At 38.7% G+C, this 23,670-nt stretch overlaps 1 protein-coding gene across 3 annotated transcripts in view; it reads right to left on the bottom strand.

The window, feature by feature from the left end:
- Tbc1d4 (TBC1 domain family member 4) overlaps positions 1 to 23,670 on the bottom strand; it is a 155,884-nt gene that overhangs the window by 12,994 nt on the left and 119,220 nt on the right. For 2 of the 3 annotated variants that reach the window (XM_042685413.1, XM_042685414.1), the window contains exons 11-13: positions 12,196 to 12,356; positions 9,538 to 9,747; positions 2,099 to 2,257 (exon numbers count right to left, since the gene is read on the bottom strand). In XM_042685413.1, the coding sequence (XP_042541347.1) occupies positions 2,099 to 2,257; positions 9,538 to 9,747; positions 12,196 to 12,356 (530 nt within the window). Of the gene's footprint in view, positions 1 to 2,098; positions 2,258 to 9,537; positions 9,748 to 9,979; positions 10,006 to 12,195; positions 12,357 to 23,670 lie in introns of those variants that run through there. The other variant, XM_042685415.1, reaches the window with a different exon arrangement.

Below are 23,670 nucleotides of genomic sequence, written 5' to 3'. Positions count from 1 at the left end.
GAAAAGAGGAGAGGGTGAGAGAGGCAGCAACGGGGAATGGGAGAAGGCAGAGAAGGCGGGAAGGCAGGAAGGCGGGAAGGCGGGAAGGCGGGAAGGGTGGAGGGAGGCCTGGAACTGCTCACCCAAGAGCTAGCCCAGGACACACAGACACACATAGTTTATCTCTATGAAGGTAGGTAGAGGCAGAACAAAAGATAAGAGAGATGGAGGAAGGAGGGACTGTGCAAAGTCTGAACTGCACCCCTATGGACTGGGAACCTGAACACCCTAAAAATCTCTGTAAGCAATCAACAAGGGATTTACTGCATCTACTAACCACTGTCTTATCTCCCACATGAATTCAAGGAAAAACCTAAGGATTCATAAATCTGCAAAGCAACACAGCAACCTAGGAAGCTTATAAAAGAAATACTTTGTAAAATAAATCCTAAATGTATCAACCCAAACTTACCTGTGCAATGGTTTTACACATGAACACAAACTTTTATATGTTTATATACTGTGACAGGACTGGAGTTTGAACTCACGGCCTTGTACTTGGTAGGTAGGTGCAATCCTGTTCAATAAAGCCTCTAACCCTTTTGTTTTTCAATCCTCTTATTTTTCACTTCTTTTCATTACTGAGATGACAGATGTGCACCACCATGCACAGCTCTGTCACTGAGTGTCAAGAAATGTTTTGCTGGGGCTGGAAAGTTGGCTCAGTGGTAGAGCGCTTGCCTTGCATGCCTGAGGCCCTGGGTTCGATTCCTCAGCACCACATAAGCAAAAAGAAAAAAGCCTGAAGTGGCACTGTGGCTCAAGTGGTAGAGCGTTAGCCTTGAGCTGAAGAGCTGAGGGCCCAGAGTTCAGGCTCCATGACCGGACCCAAAAAAAAAAAAAAAAGAAAAAAGAAATGTTTTGCTTAGGCTTCCCTGGAATCAAAATGTTCCTGATCTCAGCCTTCCATTTGCTGAGAAGGTAGATGAATGCCACTGGACACTGCTATTGGCTATTGACACTAGATACTCCCAAGTATCTAGGATTATAGGCATGAGCCACTGGTACCTGTCATATCACAGGCTTTTAAAACAAGACTGATAAAGGAAGAGGTGATGTTGTCCAAAAAGAAATGTACTCTTCATCTGACTTATGTTACCTCTAACCCCTCTGTCTGCCCCCTTATAATAATAGTACGAACATTTAAAAAACTGATTATCTAGTTTCTTTAGGTACTCTGAAATATTTTTTCTATACCAGATTACACATGCCATAAGATTTTTCACTTGAATATATTCAATCTGGGTAACAGCAATGACATCTAAAATATTCACATATTATTTTTAATTTTTGATTTAAGTATCGAACAGATCAATGATTGGAACCCAGGCACACTCTGTGTTCTTGGTAAACAATAGAGGAGCTGAAAGCAGGAGGAGAATGTGCAGGAAAAGGATCTATTTCCACCCCAGGGTCAGCATCTCCAGCACTGCCATTTCCCTATTAATCACATCACCAAACCACAGGCCGAAATAAGATATTTTCATCTCTTGAGAGCTTGTTTGGAGGTTCTAGCAGGGGAGCGCAGCTACTCGTATACCCTTAACAGAAGACTGGTCCTCCTCTATCGGGGATGGTCGTCCTCTTCGACCGAGCGCTCAGCTTCGGGAGGGACGCACATGGAGCGGTGAGGGAGGAAGGGACACACCTGCCTAGCCAGCCAGATCAGCCGAATCAACCCTGGCGATCAATGGAGTGACAGATGTCACAGCCAGATGGCCCTCACATGCTATTTTCATCTCTTTAGAAGAACATCACAAAGATAAAATTATGTCTGAGCTGTACACAATTTCAAAAACCCCTGAGGCTTCTCTGATTGAAAAAAATTACTGCTTGGTGCTTGGTGGCTCACTCTTGTAATTCCAGGTGCTCAGGAGGCTAGATGGAAGCATCATGGTTTGAAGCCAGCCTGGGTATAAAAGTCCATGAGACTTATTTCTCTAGTCAATGGGAGATGTGGCGCAAAAGTGAAAAAGACAAGTGAAAGAATGAGGCCCTAAGTTCAAGCCCCGGTACCAGCACAATAAAACACATAAATCACTGAAATGATCGCAAATACCTTCTTTAAGAGAAGTATGGATATCTTCCATATCACATCTGATTTTAGCTCTACAGTTTAGCAGCTTCTTATCCCAGGTTATTAAAACTTCTTTCTGACACACACCAACTTCCTCATAGTCTAACTTAATTTTCCTGGACTGGAGTTCATCTCTTCTTGCTGAAAATATAAAAATAAAACATATTTATTAAAACCAATGTGTCTGTAAAAAAAAAAAGTAATGTAAACTATTCCCAATTACTTTTTTAGGAATCAACCACTAATATGTATTTAAAAAAAAAAAACTTGTAAAACAATAGGAAAGGTTCTCAACTGGATAACATGTTTTATGAGGAAATATAAGCAATAAATTTCTAAGGACATTTGACTCTATTTTTTACATATAGTAATTCTTGTCAGGATAAAAACCAAACCATGTTGGCTAGTTATACATTTCAAATGTTAGACAAATATGATCATCTCAGAAAGGACAGAGAATGAGAGGAGGGGGGGTATTGGTGCTTGAACCCAAGGCTTCATTTTCTTGCTCAGCTTTTTCACTCATGGCTGGGACTCTACCACTTGAGCCACATCTCCACTTCTGGCTTTTTTTCTGGTTAGCTGGAGACAAGACTCTCTTAGATTTGTCTGCCCATGTCAGCTTTGAACTGTGACCCTCAGACCTCAGCCCCCTGACTAGCTAGGATGACAGGTGTGAGTAATCGGCATCTAGCTGGGTGTGAATATTTTATAGATTACATGAGAAGACAGTGCTTCATGATACCCTTAATCTGAAAAAATTTAAATACAATACTCTTGTAACATTTCCAAACTTATTTCTACAACTATATCCACACTTCCTTTCATACTAGGTTACATATTCCTTTTTAATATGTTTTATTATGTTTTAAAGTATTTTAATATGTTCCTTTTTAATAAACTTTGGGGAGGAGTGTGGAGTTAGTCTGCTGGGATTGAGCGCAGGACCAGTGGATGTTAACCTTATGGTCCATCAGCTGTCCTCATCCCAGCCTTCACTGCTAACAGTCTTAAAAAAAAATATTTCTACCACCCAGCCATACCACTCCTGGGAATATACCCAGATCATCGCAAGCCAAGACACCAAAAGGACACTTGCACATCCATGTTCATTGCTGCACTATTCACAATAGCCAAGCTATGGAAACAGCCCAGCTGCCCTACAGTAGATGAGTGGTTGCAAAAAATGTGGTCCCATACACAATGGAATTTTATACAGCCACTAAAAAAACAATATTATAACATTTGCATGGAAATGGATGGACCTAAAACAAATCATGTTAAGTGAGGTAAGCCAAGCTCAGAGACACAGTGCATGTTTTCTCTCATATTCGGAAGCTAGATCTAAAATGCTCTGGGACATGATAAATTTTACAGGATTCTAGCTAGTCACAGACAGTGAGATCAAAGGAGGATAGTCCTAGGAGAGGAGCACAAAGGCACAATGCCCATGTGCCTCTGATCCTACAAAATAATATTTACCAAAATGAACTCCAGGAAATGAAAATAAGAGGTTTTATTTTCTTCTTTGTTGTTTTTGTTTGCCTTTCTTTTTGTCTTGTTCATTTCTCTGTCTTTGGGAGGGTAAAGGAAGGCACAGAAATGAAGGGACAAAGGATGATCAGATGCAGCAATGGCATTCACTAGAAACCATGTGGAAAATATGAACTATCCAACTTGTGGATGGAGACAAGAGGAAAAAACTGGGAGAGAGGGAGAGAAGGGGTGACATCGTCCAAAAAGAAATCTATTCTTTACCTGGCTTACATAACTGTAATCCCTCTGTACATCGCCTTTGTAATAACAATAAAAAGGAAAAAAATACAAAAAAATTTCACTGAAGCTAACACCATTCCACTTTTTTTTTTTCAGTTGTGGGGCTTGAACTCTGGGCCTGGGCACTATCTCTGAGCTCTTCAGCTTAAGGCAAGTGCTCTACCACTTGAGCCACAGCACCACTTCCAGTTTTCTGGTGGTTAATTGGAGAAAAGAGTCTCACAGACTTTCCTGCCTGGACTGGCTTTGAACTGGGATCCTCTGATCTCAGTCTCCTGAGTAGCTAGGATTACAGGTGTGAGCCACCAGCACCAGGCTCATTCTATTTTTTGAATAATGCAGAACTCTGTCTCTCATTACCAGTTCTACACATAGGCCTAGAGAAGAAACGGCTACAAAAGCAACTGCTGGTTTGCCTGGTCTTAACTAGAATAGCTAGTGAAAAGGAGAAGAGAAGCAGGGACACAGGTGTGTGTTCCCTTCATATCATCAAGGATCCTAGAGTGACCTGTATTGTCATTAAGGCTTCAAAGGCCCGACTGGCCACCTTACCTTCTGCAACACAAATCTTTGTCATGCATCCAAAGTCCTCGACAGCACAAAAGCAACAGCAGAACAAATGTTAGCTTTACTTGGTATGCTTAGACTTGAAGATCTTAAACCACATTGTTTTCTACATAGTTGTAAAAATTCCTCAAGTCTAGCCAGACCCTTAAAAGACGTTACACTATAATATTCCCTCTGGTGACCACTAGATGGCTCTGCAACACAGTTTGGCTTTGATTCACAGCATTAACGTTTATGGTAACCAAATGGGTTTTTTGTTTGGTTTTGCTTTTGTTTGCTTGGTTGCTGTTGTTTTTTGCCACTGGTCCTGGAGTATCCCTGAGCTTCTATTTTTTGCTCAAGGCTAGAGTTCTACCACTTGAGCCACAGCTCCACTTCCAGCTTTTTTTAGTACCTGACTGGAGACAAGATTCTTAGCAACTTTCTTGCCTAGCCTGGCTTAAAACCATGATCCTCTAATCTTAGCAAATGAGCAGAATAGCTCAATGGCTATGTACATATGACCATATGTACATTTACTTAGTTGACACTAAGTAAAATGAACTCCAAGACATGGACAAAAAAAGGTTTTTCTTTGTTGTTGTTGTTTTTAATGTACTATGATTTTTTTGTTTCCTTTGTATGTTCTTCCCCCTATGTAATATCCCCTGTTGTCACTGTATTTGATTCTGGTACCGTAGTATTGTATATACATTTATTTGAATGTGTATGCTGCAACAGCGACATACAATATGTTGGAAATGATCTGTACAACTTGGGGGGTGGAGGGAGGGAAAGTAGGAGAAAAATAAGGGAAGGGGTAACAAGTTTGCCAAGAAATGTACTTATTACCTTACTTATGTAACTGTAACCCCTCTGTACATCACTTTGACAATTAAAAAAAAAAAGTGATCCTCAGATCTCATCCTCCTGAGTAGCTAGGGATTACAGGCATGATCCACCAGGGCTGGGCCCAAGTGTTCTTTTTGAGTGAGTTTGTTAAAGATAATAATAAATGCAAGGCTATATAGAGATTTGCTAATGATTCACTTCACAGAATATAAAGCATATTTCCATTTTTCTTTCCTTCACTTAAATAGACTATCCATAGGCCCTGAGGATACAATGGTAAGAAAGTTAATGTCTGCACAGGGAGGATGAAAAATGATGATGAAGAGTGTTGAAATAGATCGTAATGATGAAAATTAAACAATGAGACCTGTTAAAGTGGTTTGGGGGAAAAGGGGAGGGGACAAAGGAGTGATAGAGGAGATGAGATTGATTGAAAAATATATTTTAAATACATGGAAATGTAACAGTGAAATTCCCCATATAACTAATGAACACTAACAGAAAGAAAGAAAGGAAGAAAGAAAGAAAGAAAGAAAGAAAGAAAGAAAGAAAGGAAGGAAGGAAGGAAGGAAGGAAGGAAGGAAGGAAGGAAGAAAGAAATGGAAGAAAGGAAGGAAGAAGGAAAAAAAGAAAGGAAGGAAGGAAGGAAGGAAGAAATCAAGAAAGAAGGTAATAGTACTCCTCACTTAACTAGTTAACTGTATAAAACTGTCAAAAAGCTGGGTGCTGGTGGCTCATGCCAATCCTAGCTACTTAGGAGGCTGAGATCTGAGGATCACAGTTGGAAGCCAACTTGGGTGGAAAAGTTCCTGTGAGAATCCTATCTCCAATTTTTGAGTGCAAAACCTGGAAGTGGTACTCTGTCAAGTGGTAGCGCACTAGCCTTGAACACAACAGGCTCAGGGACAGAGCCCAGGCATTGAGTTCAAGCCCAATATCACAGTATTGAGAGAGCAAAAAAAAGTGCTTACTGCCATGCTTGAGTGACTCATGCCTATAATCCTTGCTACTCAGAAGGCTAAGATTTGAGATTGAAGTTCAAAGCCAGCCTAGGCAACAGAAGTCCATGAGATTCTTATTTCCAATTAACCACTAAAATGCCAGAAATTGATCTGTGGTTCAAGTGACAGGATGCCAGCCTTGAGCACAAAAGCTCAGGGACTGGGCCGGGGTTTTGAACAGGTTAATCCATTTCTATCTTTGTTTTTTGAGTTCATAAATAAACATAAGCACAGGGTTGGGTATGTAGGCTCATACCTACAATCCCATCTCCTAAAGAGGCACAAATGGGATGATCTTAGTAATAAGACTAGCTTGGGCAAAAAATCTGGGAGATTTCTATCTCAACAAACAAGGTAAGCATAAGCATGGTGATATATTCTGTAATCTCAGCTATTTGGGAGGCCTAGAATGGTCAGAGGCTAGCCAAGCAAAAAGCTTGAAACCCTATCTGAAAAACAACCAAAGCAAAGAAAGGCTGAGGGTGTGGTTTAACTAGTAGGTCATTGGCCTTGCAAGTGCAGGCCCCCAATTTCACACCTCAGTACTCAAAAACAAAACAAAAATCAGGTTTCTGAGAATATATTCTGAAAGGAACCTCTTTGCTTAACCCACAAAATCATTGAGTAACCTTAAATATACAACGAATCTCATCATAGATACATAATTACTTATATTGAAACATTTCTTCCCAGGTATCAGGGGTTGAACTCAGAGCCTTCACACGGCTTTTCAGTGGTTAATTGGCAGATGGAGTTTCCATGACTTTTCTGCCTAAATTGGCCTGTAACCATAAATCCTCCAAGTCTCAGACTCCTGAGTATCTAGGAGTATAGTCATGAAATACCAGTGCCCAGCTTTAAACATTCCATTTATATCCAGGTACTGATGGCTCATGCCTGTGATCGTAGCTACTCAGGAGGCTGAGATCTGAGGATCGTGGATCAAAGCCAACCTGGGCAGGAAAAGTCCATGAGATTCTAATCTCCAATTATCCACCTAAAAACTGGAAGTGGAGCCATGGCCTAAAGTGGTAGAGTTCTAACCTTGAATGAAAGTGCTCAGGGGCAGCACTTGCCTGAGTTTAAGCCCCACAACTGATACAAAAAAATCCATTTAATTATGAAGATTCATGTAAAGAGCCATTTTCCCTTCCAATAATCTGTAATTCTAAATCTATCCTTTGATATTTAATAAAAGATTATGTTTGCACTAACTCCTAACTAAAATATAATGTCATGCTTTAAATTTTTTGAGAAACAGTAACTATTTTTTCAACCTCTTTTCCTGTTTATGAGCTGGCTCAAGATGTAACTAACTGCTGCAAAATATTAATTCAGGAAGCTGTGGCTCAAGTGGTAGTGCTCTGTCAATATCAATTAATTGCATTTTTGTTCTCCAAGAATATTTAAATATACTTTTGATTCTGTTAAGAAAGTAACAATAAAAAAACTGTGTCCTTGCAAACTGAATATTATTAAAAATACAAACTGAATTGAAGAACTGGCAGAGTAATAATAATGAGAAATGTGAATACTGGTATTTTAACAGGCTTGTTGGAAGACAACACAATAAAAATCTAGATTCTACATTTGCCAGGACTCTGAAGAAGTCAAGGGCCCAAATATTCTAAATCATTCACTGCACAAATATAAAAACCAAGGCCCTTTTCAAGGGGCATCAGTGGCTGATATCTGTAATCCTAGCTACACAGGAGGCTGAGATCTGAGAATCACAGTTGGAAGCCAACAAGGACAGGAAAGTTTGTGAAACTCTCAGCTCCAATTAACTACCAAAAAGCCAGTTGCTATGGCTCAAGTGGTAGCACACCAGCAAAGAGCCAAAAGAGCTCAGGGACATTCCCCACACCTAGAGTTTAAACCCCCAAACCATCAACAACAACAAAAGCCATGTCCCTAATAAGTTAAGCAATCTGCCCAAGATAATAGCATAGATAGACAGATATAGTTTTTTTGTAATGTGTCTATATGTGTATACATGTGCATGTGTGCCAGTACTGGGATTTGAACTCAAGGTCTTGGTACTGTGTCTTAGCTTTTTCACTCAAAGCATGTTGCTCTCACATCTCCACTTCCAGCTTTTTACTGGTTAATTTTAAATCAGAGCCTTTCAGATTTCATGTGTTTCTATCAGTACTGATTTCGGAAAATTACATAATCCTTTCAAAATGCTGAAAAGCATATTCTAAAATATTTACTATTCATAAACTTAGTAATCAAGTATAATTGATAGCATAATAGCTTTTACAAGTTAATTATAAATGTAATGATTTGAATGTTTTCAAAGAGAAAACTCATAAAATATTAACAAAAACAAGAATTTGATAACAAGTAATTATAATTAAACAGTTGAACTAGATATAATACAAATTTGTTTGAAATATTTCACTCACAATGAATATCATTAGCCTGAAAGTTAAAAAATCACATTCACAAAGAAGAAACTTTGTCATGTTCCAGTGGCTTACACCTGTAATCCTAGCTACTCAAGAAGCTGAGATCCATGGATCACAGTTCAAAGCCAGCCTGGCAGAAAAGTCCCTAAGACTCTTTTTTTTTTTTTTTTTTGGGGGGGGGGGGGGGGTCCAGGCGTGGGGCCTGAACTCTGGGCCTGGGCGCTGTCCTTCAGCTCTTCAGCTCAAGGCTACACTTTAGCACTTGAGCCACAGTGCCACTTCTGGTTTGTTTTTTTTTTTTTTGCTTATGTGGTACTGAGGAATCGAACCCAGGGCCTCAGGCATGCAAGGCAAGCGCTCTACCACTGAGCCACCTTCCCAGCCCTCCTAAGACTCTTATCTCCAATTAACCACTAAAAAACCAGAAGCAGAGCAGTGGCTGAACTCATAGAGCACTAGCCTTGAGCAAAACTCTAAGAGACAGGGCACCAGAAATGGCACCAAAAGAGAGACAGAGGGAGAGAGACAATAAGAAAGAACTATGTATATCATATTTAAATCCTCTTCTTAAGTTATGCACACTGATATTAAGTTTTCAAGCACAAGAAATTACAACGATCTCATTATCTTCACTCTTCATTTCCCAAATATACCCTATAGGCTTCTGATGTTTTCCTTCTATTAAACAAAAAAAGGCAAATATTTAAATCTTTCTCGTGTCATATAGAAATAATAACTCACAAAATAGGAATATAAAAATGATTAGAGTCAACAGCTAGTCTAATCCGAGTACATACACACCCCAAGCCTTCAGCCCTGTGTGTCTGCTAACCTTCCAGTTTCTGGTTCTCCTTCTCCATTCGAAGCAACAAGATTTGCTGGTGTATAGCTTTCTTCCACAAGCTCTTTAGTTCTTTTGATTTCTTTTTCTCTTCGGCCTTTTCTGGGTCATCGTCACCAGACAGGAATAGAACAAGAGGCTCTTCCTCCATAGTAGGAGTGAGTGGGGACAGGGGTAGCAGCTCGTTTTTGTCCAGTCCATCTGCAGAAGAGAAAATAGTGAGAGGCATGCCTTAATCCCCAGCCAGATGGCAAAAATTTTCTCAAGAACGGACACTCCCTTAATCTAAGATTCTATACGTAAAGGTGCTCCAAGTAGCTAGTCGTTTCTGGAACTATAACTTATAAAAGTTCACTAGACTAAATTCCCCTTCCAGATTTCCCTCTTGCAGTGAAACGAATGCATATGTCATTCCCCCACTTCCTCTTTCTACCTAGATCGGCTCCAACGTGAGCTGGCTTTTCCCCAGAGTACCACACTTCTGCAATTCATCTACGTATATTCTCTGGTTACAACCGGGGATGGTGTGGGTAGGGTCTAATGATCTCCTAAGCCCACATCTATGGGAATGCCTCAAGAGACCACAGCTGAGCTATGCTGGGCCTTTCCTGGCTGGGTACCACAGCCCTGTTGCTCCCCTGTCTTGAAGAGTCAGTCTCCTTAAATTACGTCCAAGAGCTTTCTCTCTCATTCCTCTACGTCAATAACTTTCCTAGGAATGAACATGATCAGAACTCTTAAAATATTTCAGTGATTGTTAATATCCCAGAGAACAAAGTGCAGAGGACTGGGAACTAGGATGTAAATCCCCACCATTATACTATGACCTCAAGTCACCTTTGGCCTCAAGTCTCAATCTCCCATCCTGTATACAGTCTTTCATGCTAAGCGTCTCACAATCGTCCAATCTCACAGTCAGCCAAACTCTCTCACAAGTCTAGAACTTTCCTGACACAAATTTTTCCTGGAAAGGAGGGTAAACAATTTTCTGTGAGAATTAATTTGAATCAGTAATATCAGTTGTTTTCTTCTTTTTTGTTTTGTAATTCATTAACCTATGCCTTTTTTTGTGTGAAAATACTGTACAGAGGGGTTACAATTACATGGGCAAGATAGTGAGTACATTTTATTTAGGGTTTTTGATGTGTGTGTGTGTGTGTTTAATGATTTTATGGTTCCACTTATACCTCTTGAACGCTCTATACACCTAGATTTTGGCTTTCTTGGTTTCACTTTTCTGGTTGTGAATTGTCCTCTAAATGCCACACGATTGTAATGTGTAGAGAATACAGTGTTCCCATTCACTCTGTTTTCTAGGTGTACAGTTTTGAAACACATGAATTGTTTCAATGGCCTTTTTCTTTGCAGTGCTGGGGATCAAATCCAGGATTCCAACCTCATGCATTCTAGGCAAGTGATCCACCACACCACTATATCCCCAGGTAAATGTCCTCTGCCTGCCTGCCTGCCTGCCTGCCTGCCTGCCTGCCTGCCTGCCTGTCTGCCTGCCTACTTGCCTTCCTCCCTCCTCCCTCCCTCCTTTCTTTCCTTCCTTCCTTCCTCGCTTCTTTCCTTCCTTCCTCCCTTCCTTCCTCAAAACTGTGGTCAGTGAATATAACAGATGATCACAACTAAGTGAAAATTATTAAAATATCTTCTGGCCAAGTATATAATTTTTATGAATCTTTCATGTATGTTAAAAAATGGATGAGTTTTCTCTAAGGGGCAAAGCTCTGTGTAAATATTAGATCAAGTTTATTCAATTGTGCTATTCAAATATTAATTTTATTTAACTTTTCTTTGTCTAATTTTCAGAGAATATATGTGTTAAAGTCTCCAATGAGAGCTACTGGTTTATTTCTCTTCAAAATCATTTTCAGTATCACTTTCTAGCTCTCAAGACTGTCTTATAAAATATGTTCTCATTGTAATTACACCATTTGTTTACTCTAGTAAGCCAATCATTCAGAGAAAACTCCATGCTGTCTTTTGTTTGATATTTGCCTGGTATAATATAAACTCCATGCTTTTTTTACTTGATATTTGCCTAGTGTAATATATTTATTTCTTCAGTATCTTTGTCTCCTTATTGTGTTAATCTTGTGAAAAAATTATTCTGTCTTGCTCTCCCAATAATTAAAAAAAAGAAAAAAGTGGTTTCTTTTTCAGTTTTTCCACAGTTTGCATTTCTGTGGAGTAAGCCAAAACAGGATTTAGAAACCCATTTATGAATTTAGCCACTCAACAAGCAGGTACTAAATGTCTAACATATCTTAATGATACCTGAAAAATAAACCACTCTATCAATACAGAAAGTTACTTCTTAACTCTTGCTTGTCCACTTGCTTGCTCTTTGCCTGGTCGCTGTGCTTTTATCGCTCAAAGCTGATGCTTCACCACTTGTATGAGACCTTTACTTCCAGCTTTTGGGTGGTTCATTGAAGGCAATAGTCTCCAATGAACTGGCTTCATTCCAAAGGCGATCCTCAAATCTCAGCCTCGTGAGTGGCTAGGATGACAAGGCGTGAGCCACCAGCACCCAGCTCTACTTCAATCTCTTAAAGTTTTATAATACCCAGGCATTTCCCTTGCTTTCCTAGTTTATGAAACCCAGCGGAGGACACACTCTTTTGAGATTGCCACACAGACCTTTCTGCTGCATAGCTGAGGGGGATTTGTTCATGGGCGATGCAACCCGCAGGAAAATACGCTGTCGCCAGGAGATCCGACGCGGAGTGACAGGGGTTCCTCCGACGTTCAGGGACTCATTGCTACAGGTAGACGAGGTCCGTTTTCTTCCTTCTCCATCACTGCAGAATGCCATCAAATACATAACTTGCAAGGAATATTGCAAAGTACAGCAGTTCGTGAAAAGAAAAATGCTAGCACAAGCCATTCACAATTCCTGCCATGGAGAAGCGCAAGGCACAGGCAGCTTGGAGCCAGGCATTGCCAGAGCTGAACACCCAGGCTACACACTTGGGAAAACTGCAATCCAGGCTTTGGCCCCACCATGAGAAACTCACCTGCTTCTACTCATTCTTTAGTAGCAAGCAGTCATGCTTCTAATGTGAGGGACAGTAGTCTTTACATGGAAGAGGAAAGGCTGCCTACGAACTCCTGCTTTGCCTGAGAAATACACCTACCAGTTTCTCTACACAATGTAAATAGTCTATAAAATGCATGGACTGAGCTATGCTTCTAGGTCATGTAAAATAAGCTGGCGAAGACAACTTCAATCTCTCTAGGACTGTTAAGATCTGCCTACAAACTGTTAGCAACCAATCGCTGAGTGTGTCAGAAAATAACCAAAAGAATACAAGCAAAGAATTGTCAACTTGGGGATTACTGTTAGCTGATATTTTACTTTTGTGCCCAATCTGGGGCTTGAACTCAGGGCCTGAGCACTGTTCCTGAGCTTTTTGGCTCAAAACTAGTGCTCTACTTCTTGAACCACAGCTTCACTTCTGGCTTTTTTTTTGTAAGTTATTAGAGATAAGAGTTTTATGGACGTCCATATCCTGGCTGGCTTCAAACCTTGACCCTCCAACTTCAGCCTCCTGAGTTGCTAGGATTACAGGCAGGAGCCAATGATGACCTGGCTTTGTTAGCTGATTTAAAATTTAAAAAAAAAAAAAAAAGTTCACCAGGCTCTGTTGGCTCACACCTGTAATCCTAGCTACTGAGGAGGCTGAGAACTGAAGATTGCAGTTCAAAGCCAGCCCCGTCAGGAAAGTCCATGAGACTTTTATCTCCAATAAAAACCACCAGAAAACCGAAGTGGCTCTGTGGCTCAAGTGGTAGAGCGCTAGCCTTGAGCTGAAGAGTGAGGGACAATGCCCAGGCCCAGAGTTCAAGCCCCATGACCAACAGCAAGGAAAAAAAAAAAAAAAGCTGGCGCCAAATACAATTAAGCCAAGCTCAAAAGTGGAGGTGTGGCTTAAGTGATAAAGCACCCAAACTTTGAGCAGAAAAAGACATACTATTCCCAAGTTTGGAAGTTAGGATGAGGAGAAGGTTATTTCACTACATCTGTGTTTGTGAAAGTCACATGGGGAAATACTGGTCTGCTCTAAAATGTTTCATTTCCTTTAAAAAAAAAGACCACTCCTGAGTTATTCTAGATCTACATACAATAGGTAAACATGACTCAAAGTTACTTTTGAGACTAATTCTGGAACCAGGCGACCACACAATAATTGTGGTAGGTGGAAGGAATATCTTACTTTTTAAAGCTTCAAAGCCCTTTCCTGAGCTTTCCTGAGCAATGACAAATATATTAATATCTTTTCCATTCTCCTTGTACATAGTGATACAAGAGAAAAGTCTAGGACTTTTAATGGAATCAGGATGTTTTGTCTTAAATCAAGAAAGAAACCCAGCTAAAAAAAAACCCAAGCCTCTCAGATACAATTACTAGACAGACAGTAATTCAATTTATGCCTGTTAGATTTTTCATATTTCTAATCATCAAGTAGTCCAATAATTTCTAATCTAGAAATGTTGCTCTTGGGATGTGCTAAATTAAGAGTAAGAACAGGACATACCTGATGGGAATGATTTTCTGATTCCAAGTGTCAGGCTATAATGATATTTTAAAATAGCTGAAGATATGTCTCCATTGTCACACCCCTCTTGCTATCTGTCCCCATAAAATGACCTTACTAAGTTCCAGTGCCCCTGTAACACTGAATAAGCACATTTTTCTTCACTTCTGCTTTAGAAAACAGTAACTCAATTATTTCCCTTTTAGCACCTGTGATTCAAATGCTCTCTATATAATATGTACGTCTTGGTAAATATTCAAAGTCCTCAGAACATATTTCACCACAGCTACTGGCTAAAATAGCCACCTCACTATATTGCTAATTTCTAGTACCAATGGGCAAATAGTAAGTACTCAAGTATTGAACATATGAATATTTAATAAAACCACGTAAAATATAACTTAGAGTTAATATTTAGTTAAGAGATACAGACGAAAAAAAAACATTGGCTGGGATAACCTGTTGGAAATAAATAAAAGTCATGACTTTTCAGCTTTTCTGGCAACAAGTTTTAATAGCTCTAGTTGCCAAAAATAGGTACTGAGCTGTAGTTGACTTTGGTAAGCACCAGCAATAAGAATACTGTTAATAAACAACAAAAACTACCTTTTTTTTTCCTGGTGTTGACCCTCCCTTATAAAAGGCCATCTCATTTATGCTTTGAAAGCTAAATGGAATACATATGCTCAAGCACCAATTTCAGTGCTTCATAATCAACATTAGTCTCTCTTTCCTCAGACTAGCGCTAATAAAACTAGAGTATATCAGACCAAAAGATTCTAAAAATGTTTCTATTTTAATTGCTGGAATTAAAATCAGCTTTTAATTCACTGTTAATGTCATACCAAATGTTTAGAAAGTACTGAAAACCACACTGAACCGTCCCCGTTATTGGTATTGATGATTATGAAATACAAGCTTTGGGGAGTGTGTCAGTAAATACATGCAGAAAGTACTCTGCCGTTTGCCCACCAATACATATTTTAAAATTCCATTGCTCCAGGAAATGGAAACAAGAGGTTATATAAATTTGGTCTTTTTTCTTTTCTTTCCATCTTGTTTGTTTATCTGTCTTTAGAAGGTAGGAAGGCACAGAAATGGAGCAGCAGTGGTACTCACTAGACACTATGCTGAAAATGAACTACACAACCTGTGGGTGGGGATAGGAGGGAAAAATTGGGAGAGAGCTAGGAAAGGGATAGCATTGTCCAAAAAGAGATGTACTCTTTACCTGATTTATGTAACTACAATCCCTCTGAACATTACCTTTCTAATAACAATAAATAACAGAAAAATTAAATAACATAAAATACAAATAAGAATAAAATTCTACCTAAGTTCTTCAAGTCTATAAATGTGAATTGATGTGAATAACCCAATTTCCTTCCTATATCTGGACTGTAGCAGCCAGTATGACCCAAAGCTAGCAGTCAAAATCGAATCTAATATTACACTGAAAGGAAGAACTTTCATGATGAATCAGAAACACAGATCTTGTTCTAAGAATCTGCATTCTCAAAAGCAGTTTGTTGATGAGGGGCAAGCTGCTCTGCTTCCCTCCGTAAGAGAAGGTTTGTGTTTGGAAGTCAGCTTTTAGGGAAGGACTTAATGAATACAGCTACGCAGGGTGATTTGACCTCCGCTCAGCAGTCAGGCTCTCTTTGCATTTTTATTTGTTTCCTTTCAGACTTTTCTTCAGATGTACTTGGATTGCTTTTTTTTTTTTCTGCTTGCTTTTGTTTTGTTTTTGCTTTTGTGTAGGCAGTACTGGGTTTGGACTCCTAAGGACCTACTTTCCTACTAGGATAATGCAGATATACCTTGTACAGGAGTGAACCCTTCTATTGGCTAACAAGTGTCCTAGCAAGCAGCAAACTTCCTTCCAATTCTCTCTCCTCAAACTAAAGCTACATCACAAAAAACCCAAGTTAATGAATGCACACTGACTGAATCTCTTAAAGCTCACAATGCATAACAGCTTAAAGAGGTATATCAAAAGAACTTTCCTTTTGTTCTACAGGATCCACAGTACAATTTAACTCAAAACTGCACCAGAAAGAACTGCACCAGAAACACTAAGACTATCTCAGTCGGATATACATCTGTCATGCTAAGGAAAGTTTTTACTAGCTAAGTTGAATTCAGATTCAGCCATCCTAGTGGAAATCAGTATCTAGTGTCTGAGCTTCAAAGTGAGTCAAAGTGATAAATGAGTCAGTGGAACAATGTATAGAAAAGGACAATGAAGAAAACAAGAGAGTTTTATTTCCTAAACTCTACACACTGCATGCAGATTTTTTTTTTTTGGGGGGGGGGGGGAGGTGCTGGTATGAGGGCTTGATTTCAGGGCCTGTGTGCTATCCTGGAGCTTCCTTGCAAATCTAGTACTCTACCAGCTGACCACATATCCACTTCCAGTTTTGTTTTGTTTTGTTTTGTTGGTGGTTGATTAGAGATAAGAGTCTCATGGACTTTCATGCCTGGGCTTGGCTTTGAAACACAATTCTCAGATCTCAGCCCCCCTAAGAAGCTAAGATTACAGGCAGGAGCCACAGGTGCTCAGGTGTGAGCCACAAGTGCCTGGCATCTCTGCTTTCTTCTACTTTCTCTCCTTGTCTTATGAGAGAAGCACACATGCTCACTGTCCCATTTGGGGACACTGCATTTCTTTACAACTTCAGTCAAAACACACTGGTAAAGCTAGCAGGAGAATGAACTACACAACTGGAAAATCCTCAGAAAATTACTGTAGTGACAAAATTATCGTGATTAAGATAAAAGGTAGTTTTTTTAGAGCTCCAAGACTGGCGCGCGCACACACGCGCACGCGCGCGCACACACACACACACACACACACACACGAAGGAAGCAGGAAGGGAAAGGAAAAAAAGAAAAGAGAAGGGAAGGGAAGGGCAGATGTTTACAGCTATACAGGTCAGCAGGAATTCTGGATGTCTTCCCAAGAAAATATGTAAGGTCATGACAAAGAGGTGTCACCAAGACATCCATTAGGGAGAACTGGGTGCTTCTTGAATCCAGACTCAAGGGATACCCTATGCAACTTAGCCATCACCAGAGTGATGAGAATTAAGATGAACTAAAATTAATACTCATTGCCACAAGGAGAAAAGCAGATTCTATCTGCTGGGTCTATTTCTTCTAGGTTGAGCTTTTCTCCACCTAAGAATTGGAAGATGCTCCTTCTACGGACATATTATATCTCCCAAGTAGGAAATTCATTTTAATTTGTTTTTAAATTAAATTTGACTTTGATTGGAGGCCACAGCACTGTGCTAGGGAATGTTAACCTGGAATAGAGTAGAAATAGTATTGCTGTCTGCAATCATCTTCCATTGTGACTCGTGACCTTTACACAAAGGCTCATTTGCCCTCTATGTGGCCCTGGACTGCATGCATTCAGCAAGTCAACTCAAACTGCTTCTTAAGCTAATAGTGACATTCACAGGAAGAATTCAATCATGTTTTAAATGAAAGTATTTAAATCTCTAGTCACCTTGATTCTGAAGCAGTGTCCTGTCTAGTACAACAGGAAAACAAGAAACAACATTAGCACACAGAGAAATATGTCCCAAATCAGGATTTAGAATAAAAAGGCATTTCCATATGTCATCATAAGGATACTTTTAACAATGAACCACGATAAATAATAATGCTCTTTTCATCCATAAAATAAGATAAATATAAAACTGCAACTATACTGCAAGTAATTCATCAGTCAAAACCTTATATTTTGTAAGGGAATGAAAGAAATAACTATCAATTTTTTAAAATCTGTCATTTACTTTGACTAATTAGTTGCAGTATACATAATTTTTTAAATATAAGCTTAAAATCAGAGAACTATAATAAGTAATAGAGATGCCTGTGGAATATTGATACATTGATGTTAGAATAACGCATTTCATCATCAGACATAATTATAGTTTAACTACCAAGCAAGAAAAGAATGTTACCTGTTTACAAATGAATTGGAAGTAAGATAAAATGAAAACTACTCTTACTCTCTATCTTTTATCTGTGCAAATAAATCCACTACCTAACAAATATTCTGTGCTAACTATTGGAAACTGGGCTCTTTTTCTTCAGCCTGTTTAATAGTAATCTAATGTGTTCTTAGCAATTCAGGATGGTAGCCCTGGTAAAGAATGCTAATTCTAAAATTTCAAGTTAATATGCCTCTTAAAAATAATAGTATTGGTAGTCTATATTCTACCCTATCTTTCTTACTCTCTTGTTGATTGTATCCCTACAGGTTTTATGCAATTAATAAGGTATTAGGTAACCAACTTGAAGTAAGGAGCCTGGGTCTAAGCAACAGGTCTTAATAGGGGCTGGGAAGTTGGCTCAGTGGTAGAGTGATTGCCTTACATGCATGAGGCCTTGGGTTTGACTCCTCAGCACCACACAAACAGAAAGAAAAAAAAAACAGAAGTGGCACTATGGCTCAAGTGGTAGAGCGCTCGCCTTGAGCTGAAGAGCTGAGGGACAGCATCCAGGCCCAGAGTTCAGGCCCCATGACTGTTTCAAAAATAAAATAAAAAGTCTTAATAATAGGACATTTTTTTAGTTTACAAATGTGTTTTGAAGTGTTAAGTTCCAGAAACCCTTACTCTCCTTAGATGACTGCCCCATGATTTCCCTTGATTGTGTCCACATTTGATTTGTTTTGGCTTGTATTTAAAATCCTTGTTAAATTCAAGTGTTCACTTTTTTTAAAAATTTACTTTGATAGTGTTCACATCTGATTTGCCTTCTACTTTGTTAAGATCTATGCACCTTGTATGGCTTGGGAGCTATACAGTTGTGGGTTAGTTGTATTCAGGGCAGTAGGGCTTTGTGATTGGAGTTCCCCTGTCACCCGCTAATGCTCCAATGAAGACTCCAAATTTGGACTTTTAAGTGGTGGCTTCTCTGGTCTTATGACTCGGTCATAAGACCAATAAACTGACAGGAAATTTATAATTGGTAGTGTTAAGTAATTTCTCCTTTAAGTATTCCACATGTCATGGTAATTGTGTATACACAGTACTATCTCAAAAAAGAAAAGGTGATCACTGGAGATGCAGAATTCAGAAAAATTGAATTAAACCATGCTCCTTAATGCCTTGTCCTCAGAAAATACATCCCAAAGTATGAACTGTATTTTCTGAGAATATTCATGATAACATGCAATATTTACAAATGGCTTAGGATAAAGATCTATGCAAATATGTATTTGAAGCTTATAAATGGACACAGAATGATACAGAAAATATAGCAAAAGCTTAAAAGGTCAATAATCTAGAAGGGACACTACAAGGAGTCCTGTGTAATATTCTTGCAACTTTTCTGTAAATTTGATATTATGTCAAAATGCAAATATTAAAAAAAACACTCTCTAAAAGACTTTAAGTAGTAAATTCATATCTAAGTGACTTACTATCTGAAATAAGTCTGAGTAAATTTTTTCAGTACTTTCACTATAATAAAGATACTTGCCAATAATGCCCTATAACTACATATGAAATATTAATAAAGACCTTTTTTTTCAAAACCTAAAAATGATCATATGTCCATCCACAGATCATAGATAATAAACTCTGACATAGTATGAATACTCTGACAAACTCTGTATACTATGAAGTAATAAAAATCAATTAAGGAACACATAAAACCATGAATAGGGCTTGGTACCAGTAGCCATAACTATAATGCCAGCTACTCAGGAAGTAGAGATTAGATCAGGTTCAAGGCCAGCCTGGTGGGGGAAGGGGAGTTTTCGAGACCTTGTAGTGGCATGCTGTTGGCATCCTAGCTATGCCAAAAAGCATAAACAAGAGGATCATGATCCAAGCCAGCCCAGGCTAAAGTGAAATTCCATCAAACTATCTCAAAATAAACAGAGAAAAAAATGGTTGAGAGGGTGTGGCTCAAGCAGTAGAATGCCTGCTCAGCAAGGATGAAACCAAGTGTTCAAAAAACCATACTGAGCCGGGCACTGGTGGCTCACACCTGTAATCCTAGCTACTCAGGAAGCTGAGATCTGAGGATCATGGTTCAAAGCCAGCCCGGGCAGGAAAGTCTGTGAGACTCTTATCTCCAATAAACCACTCAGAAAACAGGAAGTGGTGCAGTGGCTCAAGTGGTAGAGCACTGGCCTTGAGCTGAAGAGCTGAGGGACAGTGCCCAGGCCCAGAGTGCAATGCCCAGGCCCAGAGTTCAAGAACCACGACCGACAAAAAAAAAAAAAAAAGACAGTACTGGCCATCCCATCCCCACCCCCATCCCCCAAAACAAACAACCACCGGAAACAGGAATGAATCTCACAAACCATTGTCAATGAAAGAATCCATACCTAAATGAATAGCTGTTATAAAGTTCCAAGCTTTATGTAAAACTATCCTGTGCTGTGTGCACAGTCAATGTGGTAGAGATGGATGGAAAATGAGAGGTGCGGTAGAGGACTTGTGGTCCCCCATTAGCTGGCTGGACAATGGCAGCATTGTGATAATCTATGTAGCCATGTGCTTAGGATTGGTATTTTTTCAATACAATTATTTTTTTCAAAGTATTTTTGACCTATAGATTTATGGGGTCAAGCTAAGAGTGTACCCCCTTCCCACCCACCAAAAGAAAAGACTGGTTTTTAGAATTTTTCACAACCAAGAGTACTCAAAATTATTTTTAGTGGTCCTGCAAATGGAAAACATCTCTACATGTTCAAATGTAAAGCCCTAAAATAACAAGGCTATTGAAAAGTAGCTGAAGTTAACCCTAAAGTATAATTGTTTTCAGATTTCGATATCCTTTCATGAGAACAAGTTGTGTAGGGACAGGAGAAGTGATTGATAAGAATAATGTGTACAACTAAGTGGAATTCCAGAAAACAAACTAACCACTTTACATTAAACAATACCAAAAAATCTGTTAAAAAGAAAGAAAGAAAAAAAAACTAAGTCGCTTCTTGTGTAGACTATACCCAACTCAGAGCCAACCTTTGCCCTTCCCAGTGACTATTTGGATTGCTAATTCCAGGCATGGCTCTGTTTCAGGAAGGAAACCAGGATTGCCCACATGCTCCTGTGAATGAACCATGAGAAACTGTAGCTCTGCTGAAAGTGATATATTCGGATTGGCAGGTATTTTATAGAGATAAAGTAAACTGAAGACCTGGTGGGTAGAGATTGTTGGTTCTCTAAATTCATAGCATAGTCCATATATATTTTACTCTTGGAGCTAACTTCCTGTAAAATTCCTCCCACAAGATTGCCTTGAAAATACTCGGAAATAAATTCTTCATCTACTTTCTCCATCAGAAATCAAATATAATCTTTAAACTGACTTGCCACTAATTCAGAGTGTTTAGATTCATTAGCTATATGGATTATCTTTTGTAATATGAAAAAGTGGCAAAAGTGAACAAAAATATTCAAAACATAACTCATCAAATAACTTATCATATTAATGAGGGTTGTCTGTTTATAAGGTAACGTTTAGAATTCCCTATATCTAAAAGAAAATAGGCTAATTTAGTATCCAAGATTTCAGTGACACACAAACTCATTAATACCATATGGTTTTCCCCTGAATATAAAAACTGTTCATTATCAGACAACTACAAACAACTCATTCAGCAAGGCAGTATATATGTTAAATAGAAAAACATGCAGCAATAAAAATGAATGAATCAAAACACCAAATAGGACAGAATCTCATCAATTTCTAACTCAAAAATAACCCCTTTAGAAGGGTTAGCCTACCACTTTCCAGAGACTGCTGATGCTATGTTAGTAATTAGAATGATAAGAATAACTTCATAGCCAGGCACCAGTGGCTCATGCCTGTAATCCTAGCTACTCAAGAGGCTGAGATCTGAGGATCATGGTTCAAAGCCAGCCCGGACAGGAAATTCTGTGAGACTCTTATCTCCAATAAACCACTAGAAAACTGGAAGTGGCGCTATGGCTCAAGCGGTAGAGTGCTCGCCTTGAGCTGAAGAGCACAAGGACAGCGCCCAAGCCCAGAGTTCAAGCCCCATGACCAACAAAAAAAAAATAAAAATAAAAATAACCTCATATATAACTGCAAATTTCAAATTCTAAAAAAAAAAAAATCACTAGAGCTAATTTTGTGGAGCTAAAAGAGCAAGCAAGTGAAGTAGTTTATCTATACTTTGGGGAACAAAATAAAAATAAAAACAAATCATTCAGGAAATCCCTCATACTATCTGAATGGCTATCAATATGAACCTGTACCTTTATCATATGTACACTGAGATTCAGAAAAGCAGACTTGTCATTTAAAAAATAATCAAAGAAATACCTACATAATATTCTATGTACTTAAAAATAAGAATTATATTGCTGGAAGCATAATTCAAGTGGTAGAATGCTGATCTAGAAAGTGTGAGGTCCTGAGTTCAAACCCAGTATCTATATATCTATCTATCTGTATATAAAAGCCAAATCTATATTGCACTTATCCCTTTGGTATAGCTGTTTGAATCAGTGGCATTGGGTTCTGTGAGACTAAGAGAAAAAAAAAAGGCATGACTAAGGAAAACTGGCCTAGAATTGTTAGCACCAAGACTCATTCAGAAAAGTACAAAGTTTACATTCTGGGCCTAAAGCAAAAACAAAACAAAACAAAAACCCAAGCAAAACTAAAAACAAGCCATAGATCATTTAAAAAATTATAATTGAAAAAGTTAATAGCTTTTAAGTTACTCATTTTAAAAGGTTTTCTTAATTGATCAGAATTGAAATAAATGCATTATAAATAGATTAGAACAAGAACACAGAAGGATGTACAAAAGTCACTCCAAAATTAATCAGCCACTTTTTAGTAATATCATCAGTATACCACTGGAGAAAATTTTGCTTTGCAAACAGAGCACACTGATCTCACCTGAGTTCATTTTCATACTGTGGGGACAGTCTACCTGAATTCTGGTAAAAGCTTTTCAGGAAAGAGGGGGCAGTGAAGGAAGGGGCAGAGAAGGAAGTGTGAAGGCTTGGAAGGCTGGAGGAAGAAATACTCTCCTTGTGCATGCGTCGAGCTGACAGAAGAATGCTGAGTACAGAAAACACAGCAAATTTGTCTTAATTTCTATTTCAGCACAATCTTCATTCACTATGAAAAGGCATATCAACAGATTCTTGTTACGCACTTAACCTTCCTTTGAAATCTCAGGAAGGAATCTTACACAGATTACAACAAGAGCATGCAGTTCTCTATTTAGATGACCACACTAAGTTTCATCTCTTTGAAAATTGAATTTCTCATCTGTGCAGGGTGCCTTTCCATCCATACTCAACTCTTAAAAAATTCATAACGATCTTAAAACAAATGTTGTTTGTTTTTACATGCAAAAGACACACTTCAAGGCAAAAACGTAGGGAAGCACAAATAATTACAGGAAAACAAGTTCCAGAAGGAAAAACTGATTATGAGTAGTTCAAAGAGTAACTTTTTCAAGATAAAAACCCTTACTAAATACTTAACAGTAACATGTTTGGTTGTAGAAAATCAGCTTACCTTTGGCTTAATAAACATTAACATCTGTGTTCTTTCCTAA

Source organism: Dipodomys spectabilis, unplaced genomic scaffold (genome assembly GCF_019054845.1).
Source record: "Dipodomys spectabilis isolate Male_0828 unplaced genomic scaffold, ASM1905484v1 ptg000095l, whole genome shotgun sequence".
Classification (NCBI taxonomy): domain Eukaryota; kingdom Metazoa; phylum Chordata; class Mammalia; order Rodentia; family Heteromyidae; genus Dipodomys; species Dipodomys spectabilis.
This window is presented reverse-complemented; position numbering and strand designations above follow the sequence as displayed.